This window comes from Amblyomma americanum, chromosome 5 (genome assembly GCF_052857255.1).
Source record: "Amblyomma americanum isolate KBUSLIRL-KWMA chromosome 5, ASM5285725v1, whole genome shotgun sequence".
NCBI classification, from domain to species: Eukaryota; Metazoa; Arthropoda; class Arachnida; order Ixodida; family Ixodidae; genus Amblyomma; species Amblyomma americanum.
In genome coordinates, this window is record NC_135501.1 from 188,577,162 (window position 1) to 188,592,874 (window position 15,713).

At 43.2% G+C, this 15,713-nt stretch overlaps 1 protein-coding gene across 7 annotated transcripts in view; it reads right to left on the bottom strand.

The window, feature by feature from the left end:
* gek (serine/threonine-protein kinase gek) overlaps nucleotides 1-15,713 on the bottom strand; it is a 127,516-nt gene that overhangs the window by 35,890 nt on the left and 75,913 nt on the right. For 2 of the 7 annotated variants that reach the window (XM_077666167.1, XM_077666166.1), the window contains exons 7-19: nucleotides 12,391-12,534; nucleotides 10,955-11,123; nucleotides 9,918-10,000; nucleotides 8,273-8,338; nucleotides 7,234-7,456; nucleotides 6,084-6,203; nucleotides 5,331-5,464; nucleotides 4,758-4,864; nucleotides 4,534-4,669; nucleotides 3,558-3,709; nucleotides 3,154-3,295; nucleotides 1,935-1,978; nucleotides 234-339 (exon numbers count right to left, since the gene is read on the bottom strand). In XM_077666167.1, coding sequence (XP_077522293.1) covers nucleotides 234-339; nucleotides 1,935-1,978; nucleotides 3,154-3,295; nucleotides 3,558-3,709; nucleotides 4,534-4,669; nucleotides 4,758-4,864; nucleotides 5,331-5,464; nucleotides 6,084-6,203; nucleotides 7,234-7,456; nucleotides 8,273-8,338; nucleotides 9,918-10,000; nucleotides 10,955-11,123; nucleotides 12,391-12,534 — 1,626 coding nt within the window. Of the gene's footprint in view, nucleotides 1-233; nucleotides 340-1,922; nucleotides 1,979-3,153; nucleotides 3,296-3,557; nucleotides 3,710-4,533; nucleotides 4,670-4,757; nucleotides 4,865-5,330; nucleotides 5,465-6,083; nucleotides 6,204-7,233; nucleotides 7,457-8,272; nucleotides 8,339-9,917; nucleotides 10,001-10,954; nucleotides 11,124-12,390; nucleotides 12,535-15,713 lie in introns of all 7 variants that reach the window. The other 5 variants (XM_077666165.1, XM_077666164.1, XM_077666170.1 and 2 more) reach the window with 3 other exon arrangements.

Below are 15,713 nucleotides of genomic sequence, written 5' to 3' on the forward strand. Positions count from 1 at the left end.
TTGCATGGCAATTCCTATGACACAAAAACTGGTTTGTGATGGTACTACTTCACGTGTTAACACATCTACTCATAGTCAAACATAGGTAAGTGATTATAATGTCACACAGAACTGAGGCATGCAGCTCTTTTCAGTTTTGATTAGGGATAACCTTAGCTGCTTAGATTTCAGAGACCGAACCAGTGGCAAGGAGAGATGTCAAGCAAGGTGTAAGCGATATTTCCTTTACTTACCCTTTCACCTTCTTCGCTAAGCTTGTGGACTTCCTCACGGAGCATGGCCTTCTCTCGCTCGTGCGCTTTCTTAATCTCTGTTAAGGTCTCCTGATTCTCCATGGCACTGGAACGGGAGGATGAAATAAAATCTCATATCCGTTATGACAAAAAAAAAAAACCTAAGACAAAAAAGAATGCTTTATCCCTACCTTATCTATGCCATGATAAACAAGAAGGAACAAATAGCTCAAACAGCTTCCCTCATTTTCGTTGTCAACCTTATCAGTAGTACCAATGCCCTCTTATTTTTTTTTTTCCCCCTGTACCTTGCACTGACAAGCTCCCTGATTTGTGGAAACTTTCATAAGCCTTACGACTCTGTCAAAACTGCAATGCGTAAGCATAAAATGAAGCAACCAAACCAACCCACAGTACATTTCAGTGCCCATAACAAATTTTGAACAGATGACATAAATGAATAAATCTGTCACAGTTGCACAACCATCTTGCACATAATATCTGCTTCAACAGATGCCACCATATGGCCTGATTTTAAAATGATAAAACACCTATGCAAGCTCCGGCTTGCAGTTTCTGTTCAAAAGCTTGCCAGTGACTAATGAAGTATTATCACTGCTTTTAATCAAGCACATGTATCTAGTAGTTTGGGCAAGCTTTTTGTACACTACTGGTGCATTTACGCAAAGTGCGACTGTATTTATGAGGCGACATTGCAATTGCAATCATGACTGAGATGTGCATCTGTGCATCAGAACAAAAATAAGGGCCGACAAACAAGCTTTCTATACAATGAATGCTTCTCACAATTTGAGCAGCTTCTCACAAATGCTACATCTGAGAGCAAAAAAGTGTAGGCATGAAATGACATCCTGAGCTACAAATTTTCTGTTAAATCTCATAAGGCCTCTAGATGATCACGCTTACAGGATCTGAAATTAACAGGAAATCTCGTATAAAAACTGCACAAGCAACACCTAAAGCACACATAAAATAAAACACATGGCACACATACAGGCACACTACTCACAGGTAGCTATGACATAGTTAAATGTGTACCTGGCGAATAACTGATATTACAAACTAGAAGCTGCGCCCCATATATTCTAGAATAAAAGCTTATCTACCTCTAAAAGCTAAACTTGCCAACGCCAGTGCTGCTGTATACAAAACTGGTGCTCAAGAAAAAATATATAGAGTGCTGACCAAAAGAAAAAGACGTTTTTGCTCTCAGACGGGAGCCCAGTTCACAACCTGATGGCATGGCCGCACACATGGGGAATATGTTTGAAGTCAAGAGTTTAGAAGTCTGTTTGGCAGGGATGGCACATGACGAAAAATAAATGGCAACATTCCGATCATCCCGTCTAGACGAGCTTCCATCAAACTCTTGACTTTAAACAAATTCACCAGGCATAGGGCCAACCCAGTGTGAACTTGGCTCCCGCGAGAGAGCCAAAATGTCACTCATTTTATCTTTGTTTCCGTCGACACCATATATTTTTTTCTCATATACCATCCCAATCATGCAGGTTGACTTCACATTTTTCTGCTCTGCATTGGCTAGTATGAAAACTGCAATGCTGCAGCCAAGTATCCATGAAGCATTGTCACTGTTTAGTCTGAGTTACATGCAGAACAATCACAATGTAAATATGAGAATACATGTGATGTAAAGAAGTGACCAACCAGAAAGCCCACCTTTCAACACGCGATTTCTCACTCTTCTCTTTAAGAAGCATCACCTGCAGAAAAAAAAAAGAAACATACACTTTTTCACCACGCCACCAGACAGCTATGATCAAAAGCTAAACCAGCTGTCAGGGTATAATTGGATGAGCAGCTCCCTACAATGAGCCTAGCCAAGTGTAAAATCTATGCTTCATCTCACCTGTAATGCTGAGGAAGGAACACAGAATGCAATCCAGTAAACATTCTTCCAAAGCACAAAGAAATTAGTCAAAAAGCTTCAATCAGCACTCGTTTCTTCTAAAAGGCATGTCTACACACTTTACAGGCAAGTGACATAGGCAGAAAAGCAAGGAAAATGTGCCTCACACTTTTGGCAGTGCAGCAAAATGATGGCATAATTCCGGAGTTAGTGAGAATAAAGTGCTTCCGTATCGGTCTATGTCATTAACAAGTTATGTTCACTTTCATTTGCTGAAATCCACCTTTATAAACTGGTAAAAAGTTCTGGTTCATTCCTAGCATGAGAAGCCAATTATTTTTTTTTTCCAGCCCAGACTTCTTTCACACCACGAAGTGCTCTGAGTATTTTCTGCTTTAAAATGAGTGAGTAGTCGGGGAGTTTTACTCAACATACCATGAATCAATATTTACTAAGGATAGGAAATGCACGTGAGTGCTCAGTACTCCATCACTTGTCACAGCACCACAAAAATTTTTAAGAGCTTCTAGCACTGAAGATATTGGCAATTGAAAATGATGCTGTTCCTCTGCTCCCTCAACTCATACATGATGATCCACAAGAAAAAGATGTAAAGAAAACTGGTTGAGACTGTGCCCCGCCCCACTTTTGTCACTTGGTCATGCCCACTGAGAAGACTCGTCCAGATTCATCCCATTACATCAGAGCGCAAGTGGTGGCTAACAAAGCGTGGTGAAGTGTCGCCCTAATCAGTTGCAAGCAGTAATTTAAAAATTTGTAAATTAGAGGGTCCACACAGAGGTGTTAAATTTGAAATGAATACTCACAAAGAACTGCTCTACAGATACGATGCATCAAATTATGACCATCAAAATCATTTCACGGTGCCCCTAACGCACTTTTTATGCAATAGATTTCCCACAAGCTTGCAGCACGCACAGGAAAGCAGTTGGTATAACAAAAAGGTACTGGCACGAGCAAGTTCTCACACACAGCTCACTGAGTGAAATCAGAATTGTGTAGACTCGCCTCCTTCAGCAGAGCATCCCTGGCTCCATCAGCCTCTCGAAACTGATCGCGAACTGTGCCCAGCTCCGTGGCGTGCCGCGTCTGCAGTTGAATCTCCAGCTCTCGAAACTTCATCTCCTGGTTCTCCAGCTCGTTCTTCAGCCTGAGAATGGCCCAAAACAAGACCTCTTAGCAGGCATCACTCAGGCCACTGAGAAGATGAGCTGCTGAAGCTTCTAAAACTCGCTGTTGCTAGGAAAAGATTCCAACACAAAGTATAAAGCAAGTTTTGACTCAAACACTGCAGAGTTTGAAAAGCCAATGTTGGCAATGACAGCTAGTTGAAAGCATTCCGTGCATTAAATGTGGGGAGAAAAAAAAGCAAAAGAAGAAAAAATGAGAAGCCCAGTTTGGTGGCAGCTGACCTGGAGACTTCCTGAGAAACATCATGGGCTGGCCGCCCGACCTGGCTCTTCTCCAGCTCCCCTTCCAGGTGGTGCACATATTCATCGCTGCGTTCCCGTAGCCGCCGCTCCTTCAGGGCCTCAGCTTGCGTCTCCTCCGCGCGAGCTTCCAGCTGCGGAAAAGAAAAAAATTTGCTCGTCCATCTAGTCGCTACAAATACACACAAGCATCAACTGTTTTTCATTGCAGGCACGCACACTCAAGAGCTCTACAGTAGTGCGGGGGAGGTGGGTAAAGTTGTCAGCAACTAACACCACATTTTTTCCCCCCTTTTATGCAGCTCCCTGTAAATAAATCTGCACCCATGATGTTGTGCACACATTTGACGATGATGATGGGAGTATCAGCAGCAACCTGTGGCTTGCTAGGGCATCATAACAGCCTCAAGGAAGAGCAATTAACTTTCCTTTTTTTTGGCCTCTTCAGCAGTTTACTCCCAGCTTTTTCCATCAATCCTCCAACTTCCTCACACCTTCACCCTCCACATATGAGCACTCCACCGGGCTAAGCTAGGTTAGGTCTCGATTACCGTATATTGCTGCGTAAAGTCGACCTTTTTTTCACTACAATGACTGTCCGAAATTGGGGGGTGAATCTATATGTAGAGTATACCTATTTGCGGGGCCTAATGTAGTTTCCGCTGAGCTACGCCGAATGTAGTTGGGATGTAAACCAGTTACTTTTACCAGCGGTTATAACACAACACAGCTGCATTTCCAATTGCTCCTGCAGCTGTGTTCGTCCACTGCTAGACGATTGTATCAAGCAGTGCAGTCTGTCAAACTGATGCCATCAATATGACTGCGCCACAACTCAGAACACTGACAGTCTGGCTGAGATGGTTTCAGTTTTAAGCTTCACTGAAATGTTTTCCCTGAAACCTGCACAAAGCCAGCTCAGTCATTTCATACTCATGGAGAGAAAGAGGACACCTGCCTCCCTCCGCAGCTTGTCCGCTTTTCTGAGGTCCTGTCGGAGGCTGTCGATCTTGTGCATTGCACTCTCCAGCTCCTCCTCTTTGTCGCGCACTTGCCGGGAAAGCTTCTGCTTTTGCGTCCGTAACTCCGACAGCCTGGTATAAAGCAATGAAGAAGGTGTAACACCAACCACACACACAAATTGGCCTCTTTGTAGCAATGAAAGAAATCCAGTGTACACACTTGTCGCTGACTTCGGTGTACTCGTCCATGGCAAGTTTCTTCTGTGCTAGGGCATCCTTGAGCTCCTTGCTCTGCTGTTTTAGCCTCTCCTGGGCATCGTTCAAATCCTAATAGGGAACCAAATGCAGTGATCGTTTTAGCATGCCATCAAATGAGGAACAATCAGGGCTGCTGCTATGTAATTCTTTGAGAGCCCCTGAACCATCACACATTAAAGCTGTCTCTGCATGGCTTTCTGCATCACCTTAGCATGGCCAATGAGCTGGAAGGTACAATGGCATGCAAAATAATCTATGTGCAATGTGCCAGGTGCTCAGTCAATATATCTTTCTGCTCTCTTTTCAGATAGTACACATAGAGGTGTATGAAAAACCTAGAGGCACCTTACTAAGTCACAGTTGAGACCAAATGCGCATTAAGTATGCATAATCGAACGCGTCAAATGCATGGTATTCAGTGAAAAGCACCAAGAGAAAAGTAGTGATGGATAAAAATGTCCTTACTGCATTATGGCACAAAAGTGAAGGTACCACCAAACATGACAATTTGAAAGTATGGCCCCTGGTCACTCACTCGCTGAATCTCTTCTTTCTCTGCCCGTGAAAGCCGCAGCTGCTTGTCCAGCTCTTTGAGCTTGGCGTCCCCTACGGGGTAGCCTCCATGTGAATTGGACAAGGACTGCCTCTGCTGAAGCTCCAGCTCCAATTCTGCACACACACATGTACACATGCACGGGGTTAGTGATAACGAGATGGATATCAGATAGCAGCACCAAAATTAAAAGCAGTACACATACAACGAGACGAGAGCAGGCCATCAAATAGTAGCTGTGACGCACCGCTAGATAGAGGCCCTGCCATGGAGTCATCAATTGCCAATTAGGCTTCAAATATTCAAACTGCTCCAGTATTCTAGCAGTTCCAAAGAACCGTCCATAATACCATACAGCTATCAGCTGGATATTTTTGGACTGCTTGGTTAATCAAGCATATTTCTCATCCCCTTCAAATCCAAAAAGGCCGAAAAGTCAGCCAGCAACCACAGACAATTCCAACTGGTGTCACGAAGCAAGATGCACATACAAGCATGTCACAATCAAAAATGTCTTCATTTTCTTCCATCCTGCATGTTCAGCACGCCTTATATGTCTCAACACCTGTGAAGTCAGTGCCCTGATCGCGGAGCTCCTCGCAACCAGAGCTTGCTGCAGCTACTGGGTTGCTGACTGCTATCATCAGAAATCCAAGCCACAACTAGATTACAAGAAGTGCAATGGCACAGTTGTTCATCTGCTGGAGCAACAAAGTTTGTCACCACGTCACACACCTGCATTCCTCTTCCTGAAAGTGTTGACTTCATCTTGAAGCCTCCGCACCTCACCATCTGTGGACGACGTCCTTTGTAATGCTTCACTGGTTGAATTCGACAGTCCTCTTTTGAGATCACCTTTCAAGGAAAAGAACATATATGCACACAGATCAGGTTGCACGCTATGGAGAGCTCATGGCGAGCTCTTGTACTTGCCATTGTATGTATTATTAGTTACATCTGTACCGCCCTGCTAAAATCACGATGATGTGGTCGAAGTACAGTCAAACCTCGATATATCAAAGTTATACTTGCAGCCCAAAACTTCGTTACATCGCGAATTTCATTAAGTTGAGGTTCCTATGCTTTGGCACTTACAATAGAGTAACCGGTTCTTAGAACACTCCTGGTAGATGCACATTGCAAAAACAGTAGAATCTCAATGATACAATCACAGCTGATCCGAATTTCATGACGATACGAGTTTTAAAAATGTCTTGGCAAGAGTGTGTTATATAAAATATGTTACGGTTCGGGATGATGTGAACTATTTCTCAAGCCACGGAGGATGATACGAACCCATAAACCACCAGGCGCCAGTCAGTGGGTGCCCGGCGACAATGATGCTGTATGAAAGGGACCATACCTGGCGACATATCGAAGGAAAAAAGGCCCAAATGTGCACTGCGGACCATTCTGGCCCGAAAATAACTGAGGCAAAAAAAAAAAAAACGGATATTTCGAACCCCTAGCATCTAGCGGTGCTTGACCCGTTGGTAGGCAGCAGGCTTCGCTGTACTACTCAAGCGAATGATGGTGCAGCGCGCCCACCACTGGTTTCATACATGCATGACATGGTGCAGCAGTACGTTCTACTCCTGTTCTGCTCCACAGATTGGAACCCACCAGCAACATTTGTGCATAAAAAGGCGCATGTAAAAAACATAAAGCACAAATAAATGTGGGTTAGCTGTGCTCTATAGAAACACCTTTTGCTTGTCCTTTAATTTTTTTTTTTTGTGCTTTCAGAGCTATTCAGCACCCATACAGTGTTTGTCAGAGACCTCAAACTCCGTAGTAAAGATGACTTTCGTTCTTCAGAGTTGACCAAGTGTACCCTCTAAAAATTAGACTCTGCAGTGGTAATTCTGGTAAAAATTGTGCTCACTGGCAAGGCGCTGCCCCAATTCGGCATTCTCCCTCTCGAGGGCCCGGATCCTCTTCTGGCACGTCAGGTGGCTCTCGTCTCCCGCCGACTGGGTGGCCACGCCGTCCACCACTGAGTCGCCCACACCGTGGTGGGCCAGCCGGCTTCCCAGCGTGTACGTGAAGCCCACAAAGGGCAGGTGCAGCCCAGAGAACACAGCGTTGGTGCTTGGTGGTCCCGACTCCTGCGTTTTGACAAGGAGCAGTGATGCATCTTCCGATCATGAGAATCTTTCTCTGGACGGGAGAAAAAGCAGTTTCCCCAAGGCTGAAAATACAGGCCACGTCAACGTATGTATCGACTCCTGCCAGTTTTAATCTAGCCAAGCCAAAAATTACGGCGACTCCTCACGGCCACCTTAGCATCTTCTACAAACACAAAATTTGAATAAATAATTCTCCATTACTTCATTCCCATTGCATCAAATGAAGCGAATGACAATCTCTCAGCTTTTATTTATTTTTTTCATAAATGTATGTTATGTTTTGTTAACTTCCTTATTCTCAGGCTCTCTTTTTATTTTCTACTGTTTCTAGCTTCACAGACTCAAACGACATCATTGTCTACATCTTCATGTTGACCGTCTTGATCAAGTCTATTTCTGTTCCCTTTCTAGCCAAGCAGATTCACGGCCCCCAACAATGCCTTGACGCCTTTGAGTTAAAAAAAGATAAGCAGCCATAATTTCCAAGCTGAAACTCAATTTAGCTTAAAACAAGATTTTGGCTCGAAAACTGCGTAAGAAAGAACAGGATTAGTTTCACTGGAACAGGCACTATGATGCAAGGCTACCAAGCACTAAGCACACACACACAAGGACAAGTTGGTTACAGAGTCAGCCAAAAGACAAAACCATAAGCATTAAACGTAGACAGTGGTACCAGCTGGTACTAGCCAGAAACACATGTGATTCCGAAGTGCCACTAAATGTCACAGTTACGGACGATGCAAGGGAAGCTAGTGTACATGTCCCAAGCTCACACACACAGGTCCACCTTACCAGCCTTCGACCAAAGCGACTGAATGCACTTCCGTGACCTAGCCCAAAAGGCATTACGTGGTAGTACTAGAGGAGAAGAGAAGAAAAGAGGAAAAAACACACCCCTCACTTCAAGGAAAACATCCTGGCCTCATCACTCCAGAGAGTCAGCACAAGTAAAAAGTGAAGGAGACCAGTGACACCATAAAGGGGAAGCAGATAGCAGATATCATAAATCTGCCGCTCTGCAGAGGTTGACAGCACTATTCAGCGGAACATCTCTCTTTGCACTAGTGGATTCTGCTTCAATGCTTGAATCAGTGACCAAAATTCGAATAACTCACAAGTGGAAATCAACCATACTGTTGGGTGTCATCTAATAAAATCAAGCATTTTTTTCATGAAGCACAGAACAGCCAGAGCTAAGTCCACATTCATTTAGGATGCCTTCCTCATGAAGCGGTCATGAGTTTGATTCCAAACAGCACAAGCATGAGAAACGTTTCAGCACACTGAAAACAGTCAAAGTGACTTTACTTACTCTACTAACTTTATCTCTCAGTACTAAGCATCCTGCAATTTAATAACCATAGGTGAGGGACAAAAGGGTGCTTTGATTCGAGCTAATGTCGTAGCATTTACCACCTTGCATTTTACTTGTAAAAGAACCAATCAAGAGAAAAAAGAATGAGAATAGAATATAACTAACAGCATTACGTTAGTATTTGCAACATCTGACACAAATCTGGAGATAAATAAGGGTAGCCTGGCAAGCTGGTGGTACATTGCAGTAATGCAGTGCAAAAGGCATGACACACAGAACACATGTGCCCCATAGTACAAAACCATGAGAGCACAGAAACTCATTGCGTCCAAACTTGAATGTGCATATTGCTGCCTACTGCAAACTTCTCGGAAGATTTTGATTGTTTTATTGAATTTGTTTTGTTTATGCCTCAAGGGCGAATTCTTCTTCTGAAATAAAAACCAGATGCATGTTAGCACATATCCTGTGTCTTCTTCTGCACTGCCTTGCTATATATCTTGAGCTTGCAAATTACATTTTTTTTCCTTCGCACAATAAACCACTATAAAAATCCGCATCAACGTTTGCACGAAGGGCTACTGACGACTGTTTTACTTACACTTGTCAATAACGAATGCTGTATTTTCTGCTAGTTTGTGAAGGTGATTACCGACAGCACTGGATGTATCACAAGATTATTCTCCAAATTATTTTAAAAAGCTAAAAGAGGGAACTTGTGTGACTAGGAACCTCATTTTTTTCTGTGTACACACAGGCCAGCACAATAAATCATGATGCCACTAACTAAGGGTTATCTGAACTTAAACCTCCACTCCAGTCTCAGAGTAAGGAAGTCCACAAAGGGTACAAGACAGCATACGCCTGATTTTGGCTCTTCCGACTATACGAAAGTGTTGGTACATACAAGCCAAAGTCACTGTGAGCATTCTGAGTCCATGAGAACATGATAAGACTGGTGCCTGAAAAATGTGCTCAAGCACGTTTCAGTAAACACGGGTCTCTCAATGCAAGTTGGAACTGGCCGATGGCACTCAAAAAGAGTGGTAAATAAAATTTAAAAGTATATTCTAACAAACAAGCAAGCTTTTGAAAACAGCAAAGCAAATAATCTTTCCTCACCGGCTGCTTAAGGTCAGCATCATCCACGTCGAAGTTCGAGGTGTCAGTTGGACTGCTGACCTCCGGAATGTAAGGCGCCCGACCTGTGGCCAACCAAACGCAGCCAACTGTTAGTGCTCAATGCATGCCCTCAAGAAAGCTGTACATAATGTGTTTAGTCAATTTAAGCTGCTTAATTATTCAAGCAAAATAATGAAACTCAACCCACTTCGTCACGTCAGAACAGTGTACGAGCTGGTCAAATTAATCAAATTATTTACAAAAATAAAAGATTAGAAAATGGCAAACTTTGTCATTTGAAACAGTCTACGAAGCAGGAGTTAAACAGTAATTGTGCATGATGAAAAAGAAATATATTCAAATAATGCTCAGCTTCCAAGAGCACTGGCAAAACATTTGTGCAGTTATATAAAGAGACAGTGCTGCATGAAAAATGCGATCTCTGAGATACAGTAAGACATAACCTAATGTTATGGACAAAGACAGCACTCCGAAATTTAACTGAGAAGCTAAGTGCGCAGCCAGCTGATGCCACAGGAACTGTCACTGCCACAGCACCAATGAAAGAATGCAAAGGTACATCACATCACAACTGATTCATACTTAGATATATTGAGTACAATAATCATTCTCTCGGGGCACAAGCTAAAGTAAGGAAAACGGCAGATATGTAAGGCTGCACAGCTTTTAACTTCAATTTAAGTTGGTTTGCTGACGGTTACCGTAACTTAATTTTAGCAATGACATAATTTTCACGTTTTTTGCTAATCACATTGACCTCGCAAAAAATTGGTGCCCCACACATCATTTAGTCAAACGGAGTGACAAGGGGCCTGTCACCTCTGCTTCGTGAAATTTAGTTCTCACGAAAAATTCTGATTTATTAACTTTGCCCTAATTTATGAAATATTGAGCTCACAAAAGAAAGGTTATTTTTAGCAAACACTGCGTAAAGCCACTTCACTCTATTCCACATTTAGAAAACTCAGAACAAAAGTTTAGGGGGGAGCTAATAGACAAAAAAAAAATCGACATACTCTCTCGTATGTGGTCCCAGTCGACACCACTAAACCACGGATGGTTCTTGAAGTCCAGTAGCCCGTTCTGTCCGAGCCGGCAATCAGCACTACAGATTAATCGCCGCATCAAGTCTTTGGCATCCTCTGAAATATTGCAGCCAGGATCGTCCGGGAAGTCAAAGCAGTTCTGAAGAAAAGAAGAAAGCAATGCTGTCGAGTCTCAAATACACATCCTGCACCAATAATATTCAATAAACGCTGCCTTAAAATGAGAAATTTTAACGCGACAGCCTTAAGGAGCCCATGTTGCAGAAATGCAGGCGTTGTCATCAGTGTCGGCGTCCGTCGGTGGCAGTGTTGACGGTGAGTGAAAAATCCAAGAAAAATCCCCAGAAAAGCAACCCAGGTGGGCCACCTAGGTCATGTGACCTTGTGGCATCATCACAACCAGGCCACCGGAATGTGAGCAAACTTATCATCGTGGCAGATGGCAGTTAAATTAATGATTGATCGCGAGAGGTTGCTCGAGAAGAGCAACTTGGGTCGTGCAAGCCTCGCCTGCCGGAGCAGTCGCGCAGCTCTTAACTGCTGCATCACTGCACCAGTAGTGGTATGAAAACTCCCCGCGATCTACGTATGCAAATGAGAGGGTCGTGACGTCATCAACACTACGTGGCCACCAGTGAACCAGTCATAGGGCACCGCGCAAAATTTGAAAAATCTGAGGACTCCCAAAGTTTGGAAGTTGACCCCCCCCCCCCCCACTACAATTTCAAAGGACCTCCAAAACTTTGGAAGCAAGCCCACCCCAAAAAGTGAATTACGGTGGATCAGTGGGGTTAGCTGGTTGATTACGGTGGATTAGTGACCGGATTAGTATAACCTCATATGAGAATCTAATGAAAGGTAATTGAACATTCTAAAACGTGATGACTCTGCATACCTATTAAGGCAACGAAACAAGCTCCAACCATAGTGTTGGCAGGAAAATTGCAATAAAAATACTAGACAGTCATTGTAGACATAACAGGTAACCTAAATGGTATCGCATTTTCTTCATTAAGAATGTGATTAAAGAGACCCCCAAGTTTTTAAGATCTATGCTGCACTATCACACTCAACATGACTTGCAACGTCAGCGGTGCTCAGCAGAATAGACGAAGTGAAATTTTTAAAGCAGGTAATGGGTCTCACATACACTTATGGCGCTCGAGTGCAGCTGCATAGACGTACAAACAAGCATAAGAGGGCCATACCTCTAACAGAGCCAGCTACACTAAGATTTCATTTTATCTAGTCTGCACCGCACTGCTCCAGGGCTATTGAAAAGCCTACTCATATCTGTATTCCATGTGATTCCCATCGAGTGGCTCACTGACTGCCGCACAAGGTTGCCCTCTAGCATTTATAATGGGAAACTACACAGGTGGAGCAAGTGCCCCCTTGGCACTGACCTTGTGGTTCATGATCTTGCCATAGGTCTCCACCAGGCTCTCAGCATAGAAGGGCGTCTCACCGTAGAGCATCTCGTACATGCACACACCCAGGGACCACCAGTCGCACTCGGGGCCGTACCTGCCCTGGCCGTCTTCCATGGCCTGCCATCCATGATGCAGGCATGGACGCCATGATCATGGAAGCAAAAATCCCAAGTAAGAGACAGTGATTCCCTCAACAATCAACAATAAAAAAGCTAGGCTAGCTGGCAGCCGGACCTAGAACAATGCGACACGAGAACAGTACACAGAGGTGGGACAGAGAAGAGCACTCGACAAAACCCAGGCATTTTCAAGCAATTCAGCCTGTGCCTCCACAATGACTCAACTGGAGCATGCAGTCTAAATAAGGTCTGTAAGCTACTGTCATAAAGCTGAAATCCGACAATGCTGCAACCACTGCCCCACTTGAAACATATTCTGTGCTGTTCCACAAGAAAAAAACAAGGCTCATATTAAGAAGCCTCTGCACTGGTGTAACAAGAGCAGCAAAAAGTCATTACGGTGATGACACAGAGCCAGCAGAGAAAAAAGATTAAGTGGCAGTAGTTGGGGGAATGAAAGGTGTATGCCAAAAAAATAAAAACCCCACCAAGGTAGAAGGCTGATACGGGCAATTAAGTGTTCCAAATGAAGGCCATGAAAGAATACCACACTAACTACGCTCTGATTCTGTTTTCACAGTCTGTTGAGCAGCGTCCAATGGCTGTTCTGCCAACAGTCCCAGCCGTAGCTTTCTCCTGACAATTTGACACGAATGTCAGTGCAACCAGAAAAACTATGCGTAGATGATTTCATGGCTGCTGATTAGCGAGTGATGCAACTAAGAAGTTTTGTGAGCTTTGCTTTGTTAGGGAGTCAGTGCATTATGGTGAATCAAAAATGCAGCAACAGATTATCTGCACTGTATACAACAGCGTACAGCTAACTCCTGACATGACAAGCACCCTAATATCTATTTTTTCACTTCAGTGAAATACCACATTCATGCGTGTGACGTTGTTTTCTTCGCACCAAAGTGCATCCGACATACTAAGAAGACATGCTTTTGCCACCTCTTCTGTTGAAGCCCATACCATAAGACAGTGACAATCATGTTCGCTTCTCTGTCCCATCTTGTGGCACAACACAAACGCTTCTATCTCAGCAGAATGTGCTGGCTACACTACAGCATGCAGGTTCTCAAATACAAATTCACAAACACACTGCACTGACAAAATACTTCAGAACTTCACAAATACTGAAGGCTGGAGCAAAAAAAGCCAGCAATAAAAATAAGACAGTTCCTGAGAACAAGCAGTTCAACCAATGAGTATTCACAGAGTGCCACTTCACTAACAGCACCTGCACTAACAATTGTTATCCAAAAAACTAAAAACCACCAAGCCGGTAAAACTTCTGACAAAACTTTCTACACCTGCTCTGAGATTCCATACTCATCACTAAGAATTAGAGTACAAGAAACAAAGCATGTCGGGACAAATGAAAAGATTGAAAAATAAAGTGTCCCAGCCATCGCCATTGGGCGTAACGGGCTAGTGTAAGATATAGTAGTAATACAGTATAGGATAACAACAAAAAAGAATTTACAGTATGCACAAAAATATTTAGTATATGACATCTTGCCCCTAATATTTCAGCACTAGTTTTGTCACACAGGTCCTCTCTTTTCAGCAAGTACGAGAATAAATAATTAGAATAAATAATTACAGCTAGTTACCTGCACAATTTTTTACCAGTTCTCAGCTGGTCTACCACATGAATAATAAAGTAGCGAAACAGCAGAGAAGATGACCAAATGTTTGTAGTGAATCAAGTCCCTTAATTTAAAAAATAACTTCCCTTACTATCGAGCTTAGAAGCTTACAATTTACAAGACATATCTGTTCCATGGTGACGTTTGGGTGTAACACTTTCCATGCTCTTTTCAAGTAGCAAAGCATGCACAGAATTCAGGCAGGACACACTCAAATGTCACCATGTAAAGCAGAACTAGAGAAGTCATAAAGATAGCTTGTCAATGTTACTTTTGCCAGATTCTTTTCCTGTACAAAATTTCAGAATATTTAAAGAGCACAACTGCGCGTAACAAGGTATGCCAATCAAAGACGGGGCCTTCAGCTGTGTCATTTGTCTCAGAGCATGTAACCGGCGAAAACTCCACTTTAGTTGGGTGCATAATTCAAGCATATACATACATGTCCATATATATCAAGATCAATGATGTGCAGAGGAGGATAAGACAGGTGCAGGAGGTTGAATACATGAAGATTAGGAACAGACAAAGGAAAAGATACGAAGGGCAGTCAAGTGAGGGACGTGACAGTGACTATAGGTAGCAAGTGCTGACACAATAGTTTAGATAACAGGAAGACAAAACACGACAAGGAGTGTGATGGTGCTTGTGACCATTTGGAGAAAGAGAGCAGGAGGAGGGGTGTGAACTGCGCATGCCTGAGCCATTTTTGAGCCTTTAGACTGGAACTTGACAGCAGTGAAGAATTTTGAAGTGTGAGCAGCCGTAAGTCTGAATTTAAAGACGGCTGAAAGTTGAATAAAGACTAGCATGGGAGTGCACCAGTCGTGCCTCCACCTACACCTTGTCATAACAAAGCAAAAGACCATAACTTTTAAATGCTATCAACACTGAATTCAGAGAACATGACTTCAAATGCTGGAGCACCTTGTGCTGCAGTGTCTTCATAGTCGGCAAGAAACACATTCTGCAACTTTCAGCTTTTGCTAATTTTACTAATCACTCGTTACAATAGGCTAGGAAATTGCCCATACTGAGCAAATGAATACCAGGTTTCTTTTTTATTGTACCAGGTAATGCAAAACTAAAGCAACTAAGCTGGCAATCTGTCCCAGAAGTTACTATAGACATAGCAAATGGCATTCAAGCAAGCTTACGAACTAAAAAGATAAGGACAAACCAAGTGGCATCCAAAATATAAAATACACAAGCCATGGGCACAAATGAACTGCACAAAAAAACAAGCAGCATGAGGGGAGAGGGAAAGAGGAATGAAATAGAGAGCGGGTGGGCAGCACAGTGCTGCAAGCAGTCAAAAGAAATGCAAGCAAAGAGTTACACCCACCTTCTTATCTTCCCAAGAATACTGAGTAGTGAGTTAACAAGTTGGCAATTAGGAAACCTGTCCATAATGCATGTAACTACATACAGTTTACACAAGCAAGTGAAGGCAGAGATGGCAATACGGAGAACCAAAAGAGAAAAAAAATAAATGTAAAGCAATGAACGCTCACAATCACATGAT